This window comes from Oreochromis aureus, linkage group 15, assembly GCF_013358895.1.
Source record: "Oreochromis aureus strain Israel breed Guangdong linkage group 15, ZZ_aureus, whole genome shotgun sequence".
In the NCBI taxonomy this organism is placed as follows: domain Eukaryota; kingdom Metazoa; phylum Chordata; class Actinopteri; order Cichliformes; family Cichlidae; genus Oreochromis; species Oreochromis aureus.
The window spans coordinates 17,796,110-17,813,649 of NC_052956.1; the positions used below are offsets into that span (position 1 = coordinate 17,796,110).

Consider the following 17,540-nt stretch of genomic DNA (forward strand, 5'->3'; position numbering starts at 1 on the left):
TAAGAATGTACCCCTTCTTCCAGACAATATTGCGGAGATATTTTTCTATTTTTTGCAAATACGTATCGATAATATTTTCAAAATAAATAAAATACTTTTTAATGCTGTTTGGAATTTCTTAGGGAAACTATCATGCCTGGAATCAAAATGGCAGCTATCTGCAATGTAGCTCACAGACCTTTGAAATCCCTAAAACTTACAGAAGAGCATTTTATTGCAATAGACATATTTATCATTTTAATCCTCTATATCGAAAATATGATGAAATCTGCCCGAAGAAAAATGCTTACCCACCGAAATTTACATTTTTATTTAGAACTTCTTAGAGGCCCGTTCATTCTGAAACATCTCGCCAGCGCCCCCTATGAGACCGGATATACAAAGAGTAGCAGTTCTCCGGTCAATTAGAAGTTCTTTGACAGCAGGCGCGTACCTTCCTCTGGTTTTACCCATGATTGCTAAGCTAACATCAGTAGTAGTTCGTTAATTTTACGCAGGAATCTGGTTCCATGGAGAGTATAAACGCTAAATACGTATCCCAGAAAATCAGCAAAACGAGATGGAGGCCAGTGTCACATTCGGATCTGCAACTGCCAGAAATCTTTGCGACGGGCTCATGGGACAACGAGGTTGGCATGTTGACACTTTTTAAAAATGGACCTCCCGCCAAACTTCTTTGAAAAATAACGGAATTTTAAATCTTTTGCTCTTTGGCTGACTTGTAAACGCTGTAACGGTCAGAGTACAATTTAAGACATGTAATAAACAATATTGTGACATATCGGCCATCTTTCTCCACATAAATGTAATAGATGAACGTTTTTTTTCCAACAGTAAGGCAGCTATTTTTCCAAATTCACGGAGACAGGATACTTACTGATACGTGCCAGTTATTTGATAGGTATCATATCTATAATGACTAATACGTGTTCAAATTTAACTTAGCCAGCCCAAATGTGTCTCTCTCACAGGACAACAGGATTTCTATTTGGTCCATTGGGAGTAATTTAAGCACTGGTATGGAAGATGGGTTTGAAGGAGACCCGCAGCTTTTATGTGAACACAAGCATGATGGAGATGTTCTTGACCTCCAGGTAAGCCACTCACTGCGATGTGTAGCTCATTAGCCAGGTCTAAAAACTGCTGTGGTGTTGTGAATCGTTTTATTTTTGATTTTGCACTCCAATCACTGTTTTAGGCTTTTATTGTGACATCTTAGTCTTACTTAAACCAAGCTCATGTCTATAAAAATACCTTTTTATTTTTGCAGAACATTTAGTCTTATCCGTCCCATCTGTGGGACTAACAACTTCAACAATAAGGCCTGATCCGTTTTCCTTCATGTATTTGCAGTTTTTGGACCAGGACAGAATAGTCACAGCGTCATCAACAGGAGCCGTCACCATTTTTCGACACCACCAAAACAGCCAGGTGCTGTATGTCATGTTTTATGGATGCCTCGTGTTGAGCTTGATATGACCTTTGTTCTCCAAATTGAAGAAAGCCAATCCATCCATCATCTTCAAATGATCAAATATTGGATAATGGAGGAAACATGTTAAGCATGTTATTTCAAATGTGTTCTTCTCTACCAGTGCTTTTGAGTTCCTCTTAGGGGATCCTGAGGTACTCCTGATGCAGATGGGATACACTTAATGGTCTATTTTGTAATACACACCTTGCTAATTCCAAGCTGGGCATCCATGATCTGAATGTCTAGTTCCACCACATCCCAAAGATGCTCTATTGGGTTGAGATCTGGTGACTTTGGAGACCATTACTCAACCAGCAGCTTGACCTGTTGATACAAGGAAGGATGGCTCTGTGCTTTTACATTCTTTACACCAAATTCTGACCTTACCTTGTGCATGCTGCAGCCGAAATTGAGACTCATCAGAATAGGTGATGTTTTTCCCAATCTTCTGTTGCCCAGTTTTGTTGAGCCCATGTTTACTGTAGCCTCAGTTTCCTGTCTTCAGCTGACAGTAATTCACTGGATATTTTATCTTTTTAAGACCATACTCTTTAAACCCCAGAGATCGTTGTGCAAGAAAATGCCAGTAGACCAGCAGTTTCTGAAATACTCAAACTAGCCTGTCTGACACCATGACAACCACACCATGTTTCTTCCCCATTCTGATAATCAGTTTGAAATTCAGGAGGACCATGATTACATGCATGCACTGAGTTGTAGCCATGTTACTGGCAGGTTCTTCTTTTTGTTGTAGCGAGCAGTTGAACAGGTGTACCTAACAAACTGGCCCGCGAGCTTTGGGTCTATCCCAGGGTCCCCTCCCGGTCGTGCGTGTCGCGAAAACCTCCAAAATGATCCTGATCAGATCGACACAAAGCAGTGGTGATTCTACTCTGAGCTTTTATTTTTAAACGAAATATATTTAAACTAAAATATCAGGAAATTAACACTGTTGTATAACTGGTATTTAATGATCTATAAAGTCAGTCTTGTGCAAAACAGGAATATGTTGTAACGAACCAGACTAGACCAGTAAACTGAACTGGACCTCACTCTTAACCCTTGACTAGAGATAACAAAGTGTAGACTTGCAAAGTTTATCTACAGTGGAAGGGAATTTGTCTTGCTTAGCAGTAAAAAGTAGTTTAACTGAACCTTTCTTCAGCGTCTTCACAATAAAAGTATGAAACCAGACATTTGTGTATAAAATACTTAACACAAAGATTCAAGCAAGAAACTACAGCGGACCAGCTCCTTACATATGGTGACAACCTCGGCCATGTCATCAAACTAAATTACGATAAGTTTTAGTGAAGCCTTATTCAGGAGGGGAATGAGACAGACTGCTCAGTGGGATGCTGGATTCATTGGATTCACTTCTTGTTTCAATTCTCTTGCCTACAGACCATTTCGGTGTCTCAGCTCTGGGCGAGAGCACATTGTTATCCCTGTGACAACGCTCCCTGCACCGGCGTCGTGTGCAGCAGCCCGGAAATTGTTACAGTGGGTGAAGATGGTAGGATCATCGTCTTCAGAGCTGACCAGGAGGGAGTGGTTCGAGTCATCGGTGAGCTCAAGAAGCAGAGTTTATTTTTAAGTTCTGTGAAACAAGTTGAAACTAAGATCTTTATTGGACTGTTTAACCTTTGATAGAGAATGCCGACAGCAGCACAATCCATGCAGTGACTTATCTGAGGACCACAGAGATTTTGACGGTGAACTCAATCGGTCAGCTCAAACTGTGGGACTTCAGACAGCAAAGCAACTCACCATCACAGATTCTGTCCCTGTAAGAGCTCTAAAAAAAATGCATTCTTCAAAGTTTTTTGTTTTCTCCTTCCTGTTTATTTCAATTATAAGCAAGTCTGATGAGTTGATTTCTGTTCATCCAGGTCAGGGGATCGAGTTCCTTTACACTGCGTGGACAGACATCCGAACCAGCAGCACATCGTGGCCACAGGAGGCCAGGATGGCATGCTCTGTGTGTGGGATGTGAGACAAGGCAACACGCCCTTCTCACTGATGGAGGCACATACGGCTGAAAGTAAAGTCGGCTTATTGTGGGAAGATGTATTAAAACGTAAATTCAAAGATGTTGTGCGCGTAAATAATGGTTTCATACGTATGTCTTTGGTTTTCCTGACAGTGTGGGAGGTCCACTTTCACCCAACCAACCCAGATCACCTGTTCACATGTTCAGAGGATGGCTCGCTGCTGCACTGGGAGACATCCTCCCATTCAGACATGCCTTCCTTCTTACAAGGCAAGTCAGCTTTGTGGTATAAATATGATTTTTTTACACTATTTGCCAACTAATTTAATTTCCTTCAGAATGACATTTTGAGCCAAAGAAAAAGCTCGCCGCTGTCATTCAAAGCTGTACTCCAGCAGCAGTGTGCCCAAAAGAAGTTTTAATTGTTGTAAATGGACTGGTGGCTATATAAGGCTATTCCACTCTGAATGAGCACTTGAAGCGCTTTTTACTACAAGCATCATTCACCCAATCACACAGAAACATCCATACATGTGCTTTTTTCCAATACCTAAGCACCTTGTCTAATGTTTGTGCACACACACACTCCGATTGGGGGCAATTCACGGTTCGGTATCTTGCCCAAGGATACTTCAGCATGCGGACTGGAGTAGCCAGGGACTGAACCACCAACCTTCCAGTTGGTAGACATCCCACTCTGCCTCCTCATTTATGTACAGAGCAAATAAAAGAGGACCAAGAATAGATCCTTGTGGAATACCTGTACAAATGGCAAGAGTTACAGCCAATACTGTTCACTGTCTCACACTCAATCAGCCAGGAGTTAACAAGTTGGCCTGTAAATTTCCTCAGGAAACTATTTCTCAATAAAATAAGAGTATAGTATTAATTCCTCTGTGTTCATAATGTAATAAGTGTTTTTGTATTTTTAGGGGGCAGAAACAGCAGCATGGTCTCCCGCAGTGCAATGGCTCCAGCCGGAGGAAACCAGTCCCTGATCAGTGCCTGGCTAAGTGGAGACTCCAGCAAAGGCCGCCTGGAGACGACTCACATGCTGCCCAGCCAGACGCTGTCCGTCAACAGCCTGGACGTGCTCGGTCCGTGTCTCGTGTGCGGCACTGATGGAGAGGCTATTTTTGTCAACAGACAGGTCCCGGTTTAAAAGCGATGTTTGTGCCTCAGACTGGATGTGGATGAAGATGTTTATTTGGTGTCAGCTTGAGGGTCATACAGGAGGTGTAAAATACTGGATGATGAGGCTGTTGGCTTTATTTGTTTATTTGTCTTTTTCATCACGGACAGAATTGTTCAACCCAACAATGGTTTTTGTACAGATGACGTTTAATACAGTTATAAAATAAAAATACTTAATAGAAATGTCTCAAGCCTCATTTGAGCTGTTTTCTCTCTTTTTCTTTTTTTAATAAATACAGAAATTCAAAGTTGATCACTCATCTTTTCATTACCTTCTTAGAAGATCAACTTCAGCTCTAACTCAGCATCTAGATTACAGTTTTCCCAGGGCTATTTCCAGGCCTGCTTTAAAAGTTAAAGTTCCTAGTCAATTATGCATTTAAAATGTATGAAAATATAGTTAAAAGTCCAAAATGTATGCCCTCCTTCACATCTTCCAAAGGTGTCCAGTGGGCTCGATCGTCTTTTGCTGGCTCGCTATATTCAACACTCCAAAATTAAGGGTTACTAAAACTATTTTTACATGGCTCCAAAATTTCTTTGCATAATGTTGTGTGTGTATTGTAATGGATTTTCAGGCCATCTTAAATCTTTCCCATGTCAAGTGCCCCTGTGCTAAAATAAAAGGAAACCTCAAACGAATACCCAAGCCAATAAAAACGTAAAAAATCGATAAATAATTACTTAGTTATATTAAATAAATAAATACATAATGCCATGATATTTGGAGTGATTATCTCAGAATTTCGAGTTATGTATCTAAAAATTTTAACTTATTGAGAAGTATCGAAATTTGGCGTCAGTAATCAAGTCAAGTTATTAAATCTAAATTTCAAAATAATAACGCGAAATTTTGACTTACATGCTTTTTTCTTCAGTGGTTTAAACGAGTTTCCATGCACTGGGAAATTAAACTCAATTGAAAAAAAAAAAAGGTCTTTTACATTAACGGAACTTTATTTTGAAAAACGGAAGTATTCTTCGTTAGCTTTATTTATAGCTTGGAGCTGTTGTACTTGTCATTCAGACATCCCAGGAATCCTACACGACTAGCCAGTCAGCACGGCACAACAAGGACGTTTTGAGATAAAACTGCGTCCTTGTCACCGAGGAACGTCAAGCAATAGTCTTTACCCATTGAAAGAAGGAAATTGTGGCGGAAAAACGGCAGCTGAGGGTTCTGGTAAGTTGTCTAACTGTTGTTAGTTGTGCTTCGAGCTAACAGGCTAGTTCGCATCCTGTTGTTGAATTAGCCTAGAAGCAAATGGATGCCTTTAGCACACAGGCCGCGGAGGCACTGCTGAGCCGCTGGATTTAACACAGAGAAAACTTACGATGGCAGAAACTTACGGATCGTTAGGTAGTTGTGATTTTAAAGGCGAATTTGTCGGATGTATTTGGCATTTTATGCTAGTATCTGACGCAGGATCGTTCGCGTTAGAGCAGCACTCTGTTAGCGAACAGTGCTAATAGCGCTAGCAAGTGGGTGAGTTATTGATTTGTAATGGAAAACGGTTTCGTCTGAAGGTTTAAGTTTTATACACCACAGTTTAGCTTATAAATAAAATAAAAAGCAACGAGATCCAGTTCTGTTTTAGCTATTGGCTACTACTAATTCCCATATTTTATGTTTATCTGTAAAGTAGAACACTCACATTCTCATGGATAACATCCACTCTATATTTTTCCAGCTGCAGCATGCAGATGTGAGCTCAGACATCAAAGATCCTGTGCTATCACTGCAACTCTGGACTGGTGAAATCCTCTTCATCCCTCTTCATCGTCATCCTACATGCTCGTACATGAAAAGAGGGGAGAAACCCGAAGGATACCGGCAGAGGAGACCCAAAACGTTTCCCGTCACGAACTACAGTGGCAACAGCCAACAGATGCTGCAGGAAATACGGAACAGCCTGCGCAACCTGTCGAAACCGTCAGACCCACCTAAAGTGGACACTGGTGCACAAGGGAAGATGCTCCCAGAGGATTCAAGGCAACTGGGTCGCAGCAGCAACCCGAAAAACCCTCACCACAAAACCTTACAGGAGATCCGTGAGGCCCTCATGCCTTTTAAAAATGAGCCCAACACTTCAGGCTTCCAGCGGGAACCCCGTTTTGCAGGGCTCGAGGAGGTGAGAAATGTTTTTAGATATATCTGTGAAGGTTCTCAGTCATCCAGGTCATCGTAGTCAAAGGAGCTTGCAAAGAAAAGCGTCTGGACTTCTTTAAGTTAACTGAAGAACTGAAGAAGCTTCTCGGATGAGAGGTGAAACGTCTTCAAGCAACTTAAAGAAGTCCAGACGCTTTTCTTTGCAAGCTCCTTTGACTGTTTTTAGATATAGTTAGGGATTGTTTTGAATGATTGTGGAGGTATGACGTTCTGTGCATATCTCTGTAATTGAGGGTAATCGCTGGGAACAGATTGTTTTGAGTGGAATTATTTAGAAAATGAGAGGCATGCAAAGTGGAATTACAAGCTTGTACAGTTCAGAGTAAAGAATTTGTTTCTCAGTTGGCATTTACAACTTGTTTTGAGTAAGTGCATGCAATCCAGGTATGAATTTGGTATGTAGTGCTTTAGTCAAAGTATGTCATAGTTGATGTAAATTTGTTAATTTAAGCTACAATTTTGGCTTTCACAGGTCATTAAAATAAGATAACTGACATAAAACTACTATTTATGATGTCAGTATTAACTAAAGCACCTGTGATTATGATTTTTGCCATAATTAATAAGCCCTGCAGTTAAAGAGGTTGTGTGACTGGTTCTGTTTGTCTGCTTGTTGTTTTTATGTGTTAGCAAATTACTCAAAGTTAAGGACAGACGCCTGAAAATGTTGCCAGTTGTGTGACTTGGCACAAGTTAAAAGTGAAGAACTTTTTCTTTTTTTTTTTTTCATTGCAGTCATTCCATTTGCACAACTTACTCTGGAAATGCTCTAGATGCAGATCTAATATGTCACCATGTTTTCTTTCCAACTACTCCCAGTCTGTGGTTTTAGTTCCACCTCATCATCAGTCAACACAAATCTTTGCTCTTGTGTTTTTTTGCCATTGTTCTTGTCTCTGTAGTATCAGTACAGGAGGATTTTCTGTGTTTGTTTATAGATTGCTATTCAACTGTTGGACAGAACAAAACAGTGAATTAAAGATGTCACTATAGGCCTATTTGTGTCTTATTCCTCTTTTATTGCTCAGTTCTAAAAAAAAAAAAAAAAATTTGTGTTCAATTTCTTTTTCCCTCTTAAGCCAAGCGTCAGTCACGGTGTAGGGCCGGCTACAGACTACATGGGTAAGGTTGTTTCCAACCCCAGCTCTGCAGGCCTCAAACCCCCAGGTATGTCAGTCCTCTGGGATTAACTGTTGCTTCTCCTGTTTTATCATCCATCCAGCCTCAATATTGTTTGAGGGATTTGGGACATTTGCTTTAAGAAATAACTGTGCTGTTGACACACGGCATGAGTCACTGCATCACTGAAGGGAAAAAGTTGACTGGAAGGTTTTGGGTTTTTATTCTGAGTGGTGGTTGTGACACATTTTAAGGATGAAAATATTGTCTTTGTTTAGTAAATAAGCAGTTTATAGGGCGTCTGTATTGCCTAGTTATTACAAAAAGCAAACCCTAAAAGTTCTCATTTATGCAAGTTACAAGTCTTTATGCACCATGCCCTGGAGTAAAGGATTGCGTGTGAGTCACTGACAAATGTTTAATACAAATCCTTTATAAAACTTGTGTCAAAAGGATTCCCAGGTTCATTCACACAGTTGTGAAATTGAGGGCATTTTGAAGGTGTGACACATTAATTGAAAGGGGACATACGAGTTCATTGAGGGAGAAAGGCAGCACGCAGTTAAGCAAGGTAAAGAGCCACTTGGAAGTCAACCATCCACTCTAAGAGAATCTGAGGCAGCAGAATAATTGGTTGAAATTATTAAAGTATCTGGCTAGGTGACTGAGGCAAGGTTCAGATGCCTCAAATGGGCTGAGAGAAGTGGCTTTTCCTGACGGTATGATCAAAGAAAGGACTGATGGCATGTCTAGCTGTGTAGATATTAATGTATGTGTGCATTAAAATTTTGCCTTTTCAAGTGAGAAGATGAGTTTTACACAGTTGCTCTTATGGAAGTTCAGTGTTAGCTGGCCTTTTGTTTTGAATTATTTAGGCTATGAGATTCTAAAAGTAATTTCATGTTTTCAGTCATCCTTTCGTTTTTTTCTTCCTTCAACTTGACTTTAACTTTAGTGTGTGTCTGTCTGTAGAGTCTTCTCACATCCAGCCGGCTGTCCTGAGGAGGTCAAGCTGGAAGGGCTCCAAGGAAGGAATGATGTACCGATCCGACAGCCCTGGACCGCCTCCTGCCTTCCCACAGGGCCACCCTACAAACAACCAGAGGGTCACACCTCCACCAAACCGTGGTGGCATGCCTTCTGCGTCATCCTGGGACAGCAACCCATCAACAAAGCGGTACTCTGGAAACATGGATTACCTTGTGCCACGCATCTCTCCAGTACCCCAGGGGCAGTGGCCTGATGGGTACAGCGCAGCACCTCAGAATCAACGTGGGATCAGCCCAGTGCCCATGGGCCACCAGCCCATCATAATGCCAAGCTCTGGGGGCAATAAGTTCACCTTTCCCCCTAGCTGGACTCAGAGTGGCTCCTCTCAACCAGACTACATGACAGGGGGCAGCAGACATCCCCCTCCTCCGTACCCGGTCAACCAGAGTAGCCGGCACAGTCCCACTGACCAGCAGACAGGAGGACCTGCATCCTCGCCTTCTTACCACAATGGAGGGAATATCCCTCATTCCATGATGGTTCCCAACCGGAAAAGTCACAACCTTGATTTGTACTTTTCCGGTCTTCCTCAGTCCTGGTCCAGCCAGCCCCAACCTTCCTCCGGCAACGGCAGCAACCAGGACCACTCTCCGTCATGGCAACATAACATGCCAGTCCGCTCCAATTCTTTGAACAGCCACCAGCTGAATAGCAGATGTACTCACCCGACCAGCTCACAGCCCTCTGCCACCACAGTCACCGCCATCATACCGGCTCCCATTCTTCTGCCGGTGAAAAGCACCCGCGTCCAGAAAGCCGAACTGCACACTGCTGTCGCTCCCACACATCCTCCATGGAAACCGCAGGCTGCACCACCTCCTGCTGCGCCTGCCTACCTAGAACCCGCAGGTACAGTCCCGCAGGTCGTATCTGAAGCACCTGACTACCACGGACCTCCTCCCCCTTACCCTAAGCACCTCCTCCAACAGCAGGCTGCACCCAGCCCACCAGGGTATGACGCAGGGGCCAACAGGCTCAGTGCAGGCAGGGAGGATCCCGCTGATGAGGAGAGCAGCGGTCGTGGGGACGGCTCGAAGGAAAAACCATCAGAAAGCCCAGAGGGTGGAGCAGCAAAAGAGGAGGACAGGAAGCAAATCACAACATCACCTGTTCCGGTCCGACGCAACAAGAAAGACGAAGAGCGGAGAGGAGAGTCGGGAAGAGTCAATTTGTATTCCCCGCAGGCCTTCAAGTTCTTCATGGAGCAACACATAGAGAACATCCTGAAGAACCACCAGCAGCGGATTCACAGAAGGAAGCAACTGGAAAATGAGATGCAAAGGGTGAGAACATCAGTGGAAGGATTTTCACAACAGTTGCTGCTCAGTTCTTCCATCTTTTTACTGTTTTCCTACATTTTATTTCTTCTTGTCCTCTTGTGACTTTGTCTCTGATCTTTTTCATGCAGTTCTGTTTTTTCTCAGCTGTTCTTTCTTCTTCTTTTTTTTCCCTCCTCGCTGTCACTAACAGCTGATCTAAAAGGTAAAGGTATCTCTGCTGGCATGTGACATTATTGGGAATCTGGTGTTTGTGTTTTGAATGAGTCTTCTAATGAAAGCATGATGGCCTCCTATGGCTGAATAAAGTGCATGCCATCCCATAGCCTTCCCTTTACCGCTTGTGAATTTCTGCTTTGGAATAAAATGATTAACTCTGGTAATCACCAAAATTGCATTTTGATATGTTGCACTGGTTTACTTCATTTTCTTTTGTCCCCCTTTCCCTTGATGCTTACAGGTTTTCATAGTTTATTTATTTTATATTCATTCATTGTATATGACTATTCCTTTTGCCATGTGTTCAGGTGGGTTTGTCTTCAGAAGCCCAGGAGCAGATGCGTATGATGCTCTGTCAAAAGGAATCTAACTACATTCGGTTAAAACGAGCTAAGATGGACAAGTGCATGTTCAAACGGATCAAGACCCTCGGCATCGGCGCCTTCGGCGAGGTCTGCTTGGCCAGAAAAGAGGACACGGGAGCGCTGTACGCCATGAAGACTCTCCGCAAGAAGGACGTGCTCCTGAGAAACCAGGTGGCTCACGTCAAGGCTGAGAGGGACATTCTGGCGGAGGCCGACAATGAGTGGGTAGTGCGTCTCTACTACTCTTTCCAAGATAAGGACAACCTGTACTTCGTTATGGAGTACATCCCCGGAGGGGACATGATGAGCCTTCTCATCAGACTCGGCATCTTTAAAGAAGAGCTGGCCCAGTTTTACATCGCAGAGCTCACCTGCGCTGTGGAGAGCGTCCACAAGATGGGCTTCATCCACCGAGACATCAAGCCTGACAACATCCTCATAGACAGAGACGGTCACATAAAGCTGACAGACTTCGGTCTTTGCACTGGTTTCCGCTGGACCCACGACTCGAAGTATTACCAGAGTGGTGAGAGTTTATTTTAATTTTACATGCTTATAGTAGAAATGTTAGACTTTTTAAATGTCATGCCACATACATACTGCTATAGTGATTGATAGTCATGTTAAACATTTCGTATAATGCCCCGATGTATGTATGTAAGTAACTTTTTACTTGTATAACATGTTTCAAGACAAACATCACAAAGTGCTTCACAAAGAAATACCGAGGCATTTGAAACAAAACAGACAAAAAATTAACCAAGTACATATGTACAAGTAATCCTGTTAAACCAGGGGTGGGGAACTCCAGGCCTCAAGGGCCGGTGTCCTGCAGGTTTTAGATGTGTCCTTGATCCAACATAGCTGCTTTAAATGGCTAAATTACCTCCTCAACATGTCTTGGAAGTTCTCCAGAGACCTGGTAATGAGCTAATCATTTGACTCAGGCGTGTTGACCCAGGGTGAGATCCAAAACCTGCAGGGAGTTCCCCCACCGGTGTCTTAAACTAAGCTCTCAGACTGTCATTTAAAAGAGAGGGGGAAAACCAGAAAATTCTGAATAGCATCTTTCAGCTTTTCTTTAATGATTGGCATCAAAATCTTTGTTTTAGGCTCTGAACAGAACAGTCTGACCTGTTGACATATAAAAAGTAGAAAAATCAGTGTGTTCACATGTCCTCTCTTCAGGGGACCATGTGAGGCAGGACAGCATGGACTTCAGTAAGGAATGGGAGGATCCAGCCAACTGCCGCTGTACAGACCGCCTGAAGCCTCTGGAAAGGAGAAAGGCCCGGCAGCACCAGCGTTGTCTGGCCCATTCACTCGTGGGGACACCCAACTATATCGCACCAGAAGTGCTGCTTCGAACAGGTAGAGTGCAACATTTTTGATTTAATGTTTTTGGAAGGTTTTCATTATTTTTGGCTACATATAACTCTATTAGTGATGACATATGGGGTATTGTCGTCACCCAAGTTTGTGAATGCGATGACTCAAGAAGGAAGTTGCCTAGGATTGTGAAATTGATACCACAAGCATATCTACTAATAATCTCAGCTGACTTCTAATCACAGTGACCCAGACCACAGGGTTAGAGGTCAGAGGTCATGGTTTTCTGAAAATGCTGTGAATGCAATAACTCAAGAACAAGCTGATGTAGGACTTTAGAAATTCACACCATGGGTGCATCTGCCAGGAGGCCGAGGGGTACTAATGGCCACTTCCAGCTGCTGTTTGAGCAAAGTGGAATCTCATCCTGAGTTCACGTGTAACGGCTGCATAGTGTTTTTGTTTTGTTTTTTTAGTGCCTCTGCCGTCTCTTTGTCGAGCTCTCTGGTCATCTTTTGTCTCTCATGAATTCATGCTCTGTTCTGTGTATTTGCTCTCACTGTAACAGAGTTGCTGGAAATAAATACTTGCACGACAGGTGAGAACAAATGTATATTTTATCATCCTGTCTGTGACAATAAGAAGGCCTACCGCACCCTTTGATGCTATGTGTATCTATACACAAGTTTACAGAATGAATCATAATTCATTCTGTAAAGTTTAACTTGTTTTAATCTGCAGATTATTATTTAAGCAGCTGATCAGTGATTAAACCACAGGGCTAAAAAAAAAAAAAAAAAGGGTGTGCTGCGTTTGAATAGCCATCAGTCTAAAAGAGTTAATTGAGTTACAAAAAGAAAAGTTGCTTTACAGGATAGAAAGAAACAGTATTTTGGCTCCCCCCCCTCCCATTCATATTACACATTGAGTAGAATAAAAATATGCGTCTCTCAAAAAAAAAAAAAAAAAAAAGAAATCTTGTTAAACTGTGTGCATAGAAATAAAAGCTGTCTTTCAGATCTGAATCCTCCCCAAACTGTTGTGAAATTTCCTTTAATCTTCTTCAGGATACACCCAGCTCTGTGATTGGTGGAGTGTAGGAGTGATCTTGTATGAAATGGTCGTTGGACAGCCTCCCTTCTTAGCAACCACACCCCTGGAGACGCAGCTAAAGGTATGCGAGGCAGTTGCAGTGAAATGCTAAGCATCCGCACAGGTCATTGTTTGCCTCATGTTATTTTTCCATTTTGAAACTAGGTGATAAACTGGAAGAGCACGCTGCACATTCCCCCGCAGGCCAAGCTCAGCGCAGAGGCATCGGATCTCATCGTTAAACTGTGCCGCGGCCCTGAGGACCGCCTCGGTAAGAACGGCGCGGACGAAATCAAAGCCCATCCTTTCTTCAAAAGCATCGACTTCTCCAGCGACCTCAGACAGCAGGTGGCACCATACATCCCCACAATCGCCCACTCCACGGACACCTCCAACTTTGATGCCGTGGACCCGGATAAAATGTGGAGCAGTGACGGCGATGACGAGGACAGCCATAACGACACTCTAAACTGCTGGTTCCGCAACGGAAAACACCCCGAGCACGCCTTCTACGAGTTTACCTTCCGGCGCTTCTTTGACGACAACGGCCATCCGTACAGCTGCCCCAAGCCCATCGAGTACGAGGGCTACGAGGACGAGGCCGACTCGGAGGGGGCCGCGCAGGAGGCCGCCAGCTCCTCGGCGTTACAGGGACGAGACCTGGTCTACGTGTAGCACCCGAGGCCCGCTGCCACGCTTGTACATAATGAGTAGACACGGGGTTTTCAGTGGCATCACATTTGAAACATAGGAAGTATGTTTGTACGGTCACATTAACAGACTGTTTGTTTTAAAAACAAAACAAAACCACAGTCGCAACTTAAAGGAACAATTCAACACTTTAGGAAATGTCATTCTTTGATTTCTTACCACGATTGGGAGGATGATAAATAGAGAGCTACATAGGAAGCTGGCCATCATTCGGTTAGCTGAACTTAACTCTAAAAACAGCTCTGTCCAAACTTAAAACCTGCCTGTCAGCACCACTGAAGCTCAGGATTAACACACTGCACCCTGGTTACCTGAGGAAGGTTCTTGCTAGACACAACTATATTTATAAAGCACTGTTACACTACAACCTACATTCACACAGTGCGCCCTCTCTCTCTCTCTCTCTCACACACACACACACTCACTTACTTTAAGATGCACGTAGTAAACTGTCTGTGTCATGTCCTGTTCAGGTATAGTTCACGGGCTACTTCGGTGTATTTGCACCGGTTATGGCCACAAGCAGGAATGCACCTCAAAGTACTGACAGGCATCCACACACAAAGAGAATAGCTGCGAGGTATCTGTCAATAGAGCTTACATGGTCGGATACCATTTATTGAATTGAGGGAGGTGGTAAATGCACTACACGGTTACCTAGGTAACCAGGGACAAAAAATTAGAACCAGTCCGGTGTTGATACAATGCTTTTCTGTCCGGACGTTACTTTGACACATGTTCACCAGATGGTGTTAATGTCGTGGCTGATTGATGTAGGTTCTTGTCATATTTGGGATGCCACTCAGTTGGGGAAAAAGAAGACAGTGACTCGAGTCTAAGGCTTTGTTAGATCCTAACCTAGCAACAGCTGCTGGTTTTGTAACTGGGGAAAAGATAATTCAATAAAATGAAAAGTTAGGAGAAAAAAAAAAGTTTAAAGTGCCCGATTTTAGCTTTAGTTGACATTAGCCAGGCTTTGGGTTTTTTGGGGGTTTTTTTTTTTAATGCACTGCAGCCCTATTTTCAGGTGCACAAATGTGACTAACGCCACCATTAAACATCCATACTCGACGTCATGGATGTTACAGAGTAAAGATACTCTCAAATTAAGGCTGAGAATCTGCACTTTGAGCCCTTATCAAATCAATAACTGTAACTTGAATGTTTTTCTAAACCGTTAAAGTAATAACTACATACCTGGACCTGAACTGTAACCCAGTGGGTTTCAGAGGTGCTGATAGGTGGGGTTTTTTTGTCCCGAGCTGGCCCAGCTACTCCAGTATCATTCTCCTTCTCCTGGCATGTTTTCCAGAAATGCATCCATTTTTAAAGTGTGACATATGCTGCCTAAATCTCATAAGAGGAATGGAAAGCAGGAAGAAGAGGAAAATAAAAAAATCGGGGTGCTCTCTCCCTTTTTAAAGCCTTAATTTATTTAATAAGTTGTAACATGTGATGCTAGTGTAGATGCTGTTTGTGCGGGAGTTTTATTCAGTGGTTAAAGAAATAATACATTTTAATTTATATTTTAATGTTTGCAGTGGGGGATTTAGTGTTATGACTCTTAGAAATGTTGCAGGGAGAAATATTGCTCTAATTAATTATTGCTGTGCCGTTTTATTTTTGGTTAAATATAAAGGGGGTTAATAATCAAACGGGCATATAATAAGTAGCAGCTGATGATTCAACTACAGTAGATTTTTTTTTTTTTTTTTTCTTTTTCTAATTTATATCTAAAATGTATTTATAAATTATGTTGTATACAGTTGATGTAAATAATTTTTTTTTTTTTTTTTTTTCTCTCCCTCCCACCCCCGCCCTCTGGGCAGGTCCTCGTTGGGGTCCACTGCTGCTTTTTTTTTTTTTTTTTTTTTTTTTTTTCTTTATCCATAAACTTTATTTTAATGTCACTCATATTGGTCAACCAAAGCACTAAATATGTGGATTTTTGTTTTTTGTATAACTCACTTTTAAGGAAAAAAATCACAACACTAAGAAAAGTCAGGGTTTTTGTTTTTTTTTTATTTTTAAAGCCGGAAATGCACTTGGTCATCTTTTGGTGAGTTTTTGTTCGACTCTTTATCACATATCAGTTCCTTTTTTTTTTTTTTTTTTTTTTGTGCTTTTCTCTCACTGCGTGTAGGAAAGATCTCTGAATGTAGTTATCATGGACTTACTGGTGACCACTGTTATTCTGCACTGGTTTTGTGTTTTCTTTTATGAGAGAATTTTATTTTTCTGTAAATTTGTTGCTCTGGGAAGTTTAAGAACAGTGGAAACCAGGATGAATAAAGAATGTAAAGAACAAAACATGTTTTACAAGCACACCAAGCGTGATGTATTGTTGTCGCCATCAAGTAGAGGAAGATTTAAATTTTAGCTGCATTTAATTTCTTTCTTCTCATATGAATCGGCCAGAAAGGGCAGACTTTCATGATTGCCAAGCAACAAAACATATTCAGCAAATGGAAAAAGTAGAAATTTATGCATTGTTTAACTCCCCTATATTAAAGTTACACTGCTACTAAAGGCAGCACCCATGTGTTAGTCCTAATCTTGTAGATATTAATCCTGATAGGCTTAGAAACTGCAGCATTGTGACTGAGTTTACAGATACAGAATTATCAAAGCAAGGCACTAATCAGATCTTAGGTGATTTGCTAAAGAGATTTCAGCCATGCTAACAGGTTTGCAAGAGAAGCTCCTCAGGCATGCTCAATGGCTCTGTTATCCTTTAAATCTAAAAATTGTATGAAAAGGTTTTCATTTTTCATAAATAGTTCTACTGTATAATTTCGAATTCAGCACTGTGGAAAAATATATTTAAATATTAAAAAATTGGACTTCTCTTAAGATGAATACAAGTTCAAATCACCTCAAGCAACTTTCTGCTCAGATATGTTTTTAGCTTGCTGTCCCAAAAGAAAAGAAAAGTGTAAAAAAGGGAAGTTTTCTGACTTTGCAACCCTGAATTTGAAGTTCCTATTTGTTGCCACCAGAGGGCGCTTAACAGAGTTTAACTGGGAAGTGACTAAAAATGCAGCAGTAAGTCAGTTACTGTATGCATGTGTGTATGGGAACATATGCTAAAAACAAATGCTATGTAAAGTAATAAAATAAAAATTTATACACTTTTGGCTGAAATCTAAAATTTTTAGGTTTATTTTATTCTGCATTTTCTGCACTACAGTATAATGTGAAAATAAAGCTCCAGTGAAGAATTGTCCCCATAAAATAGGACAATCTAACTTTTAAATGTAAGATCACATCACTTGGCTCATCTTACTGTGGATAACTTATACCCAACCTAAAACGGTGTATTTATTTTTAAGTGTATTGTCAAACACTATTAAATGTGGTTAAAAGTTTCAGTCCAGTTCAGAGTTACATATTCTCATTCTAGTCTCAAGACTTACAGTTATATGACTTTAGGTTTTGTTTACATATGGCAACGCACACATATATCCACCTATACAGTTATTGGCAGCTGGCTGACAGACGTACCTCAAACTGAACACCCTCCCTTTCCTTCCTGTAAGATGTCAAA

General features: G+C 41.8%; 2 protein-coding genes across 2 annotated transcripts; both read left to right on the top strand.

Moving 5' to 3' along the window:
• The first annotated feature begins 395 nt into the window (after nucleotides 1–395).
• Nucleotides 396–4,914, top strand: nup43 (nucleoporin 43). Its single transcript, XM_031728562.2, has 8 exons — nucleotides 396–629; nucleotides 972–1,094; nucleotides 1,354–1,431; nucleotides 2,879–3,041; nucleotides 3,128–3,263; nucleotides 3,367–3,518; nucleotides 3,621–3,737; nucleotides 4,400–4,914. The coding sequence occupies exons 1-8, from the start codon at nucleotides 510–512 to the stop codon at nucleotides 4,627–4,629; spliced, it is 1,119 nt and encodes a 372-aa protein (XP_031584422.1). The 5' UTR covers nucleotides 396–509; the 3' UTR covers nucleotides 4,630–4,914.
• A 786-nt stretch (nucleotides 4,915–5,700) lies between these two features.
• Nucleotides 5,701–17,364, top strand: lats1 (large tumor suppressor kinase 1). Its single transcript, XM_031728574.2, has 8 exons — nucleotides 5,701–5,844; nucleotides 6,353–6,793; nucleotides 7,911–7,998; nucleotides 8,923–10,283; nucleotides 10,805–11,387; nucleotides 12,050–12,232; nucleotides 13,258–13,364; nucleotides 13,448–17,364. The coding sequence occupies exons 2-8, from the start codon at nucleotides 6,464–6,466 to the stop codon at nucleotides 13,955–13,957; spliced, it is 3,162 nt and encodes a 1,053-aa protein (XP_031584434.2). The 5' UTR covers nucleotides 5,701–5,844; nucleotides 6,353–6,463; the 3' UTR covers nucleotides 13,958–17,364.
• Nucleotides 17,365–17,540: the final 176 nt, after the last annotated feature.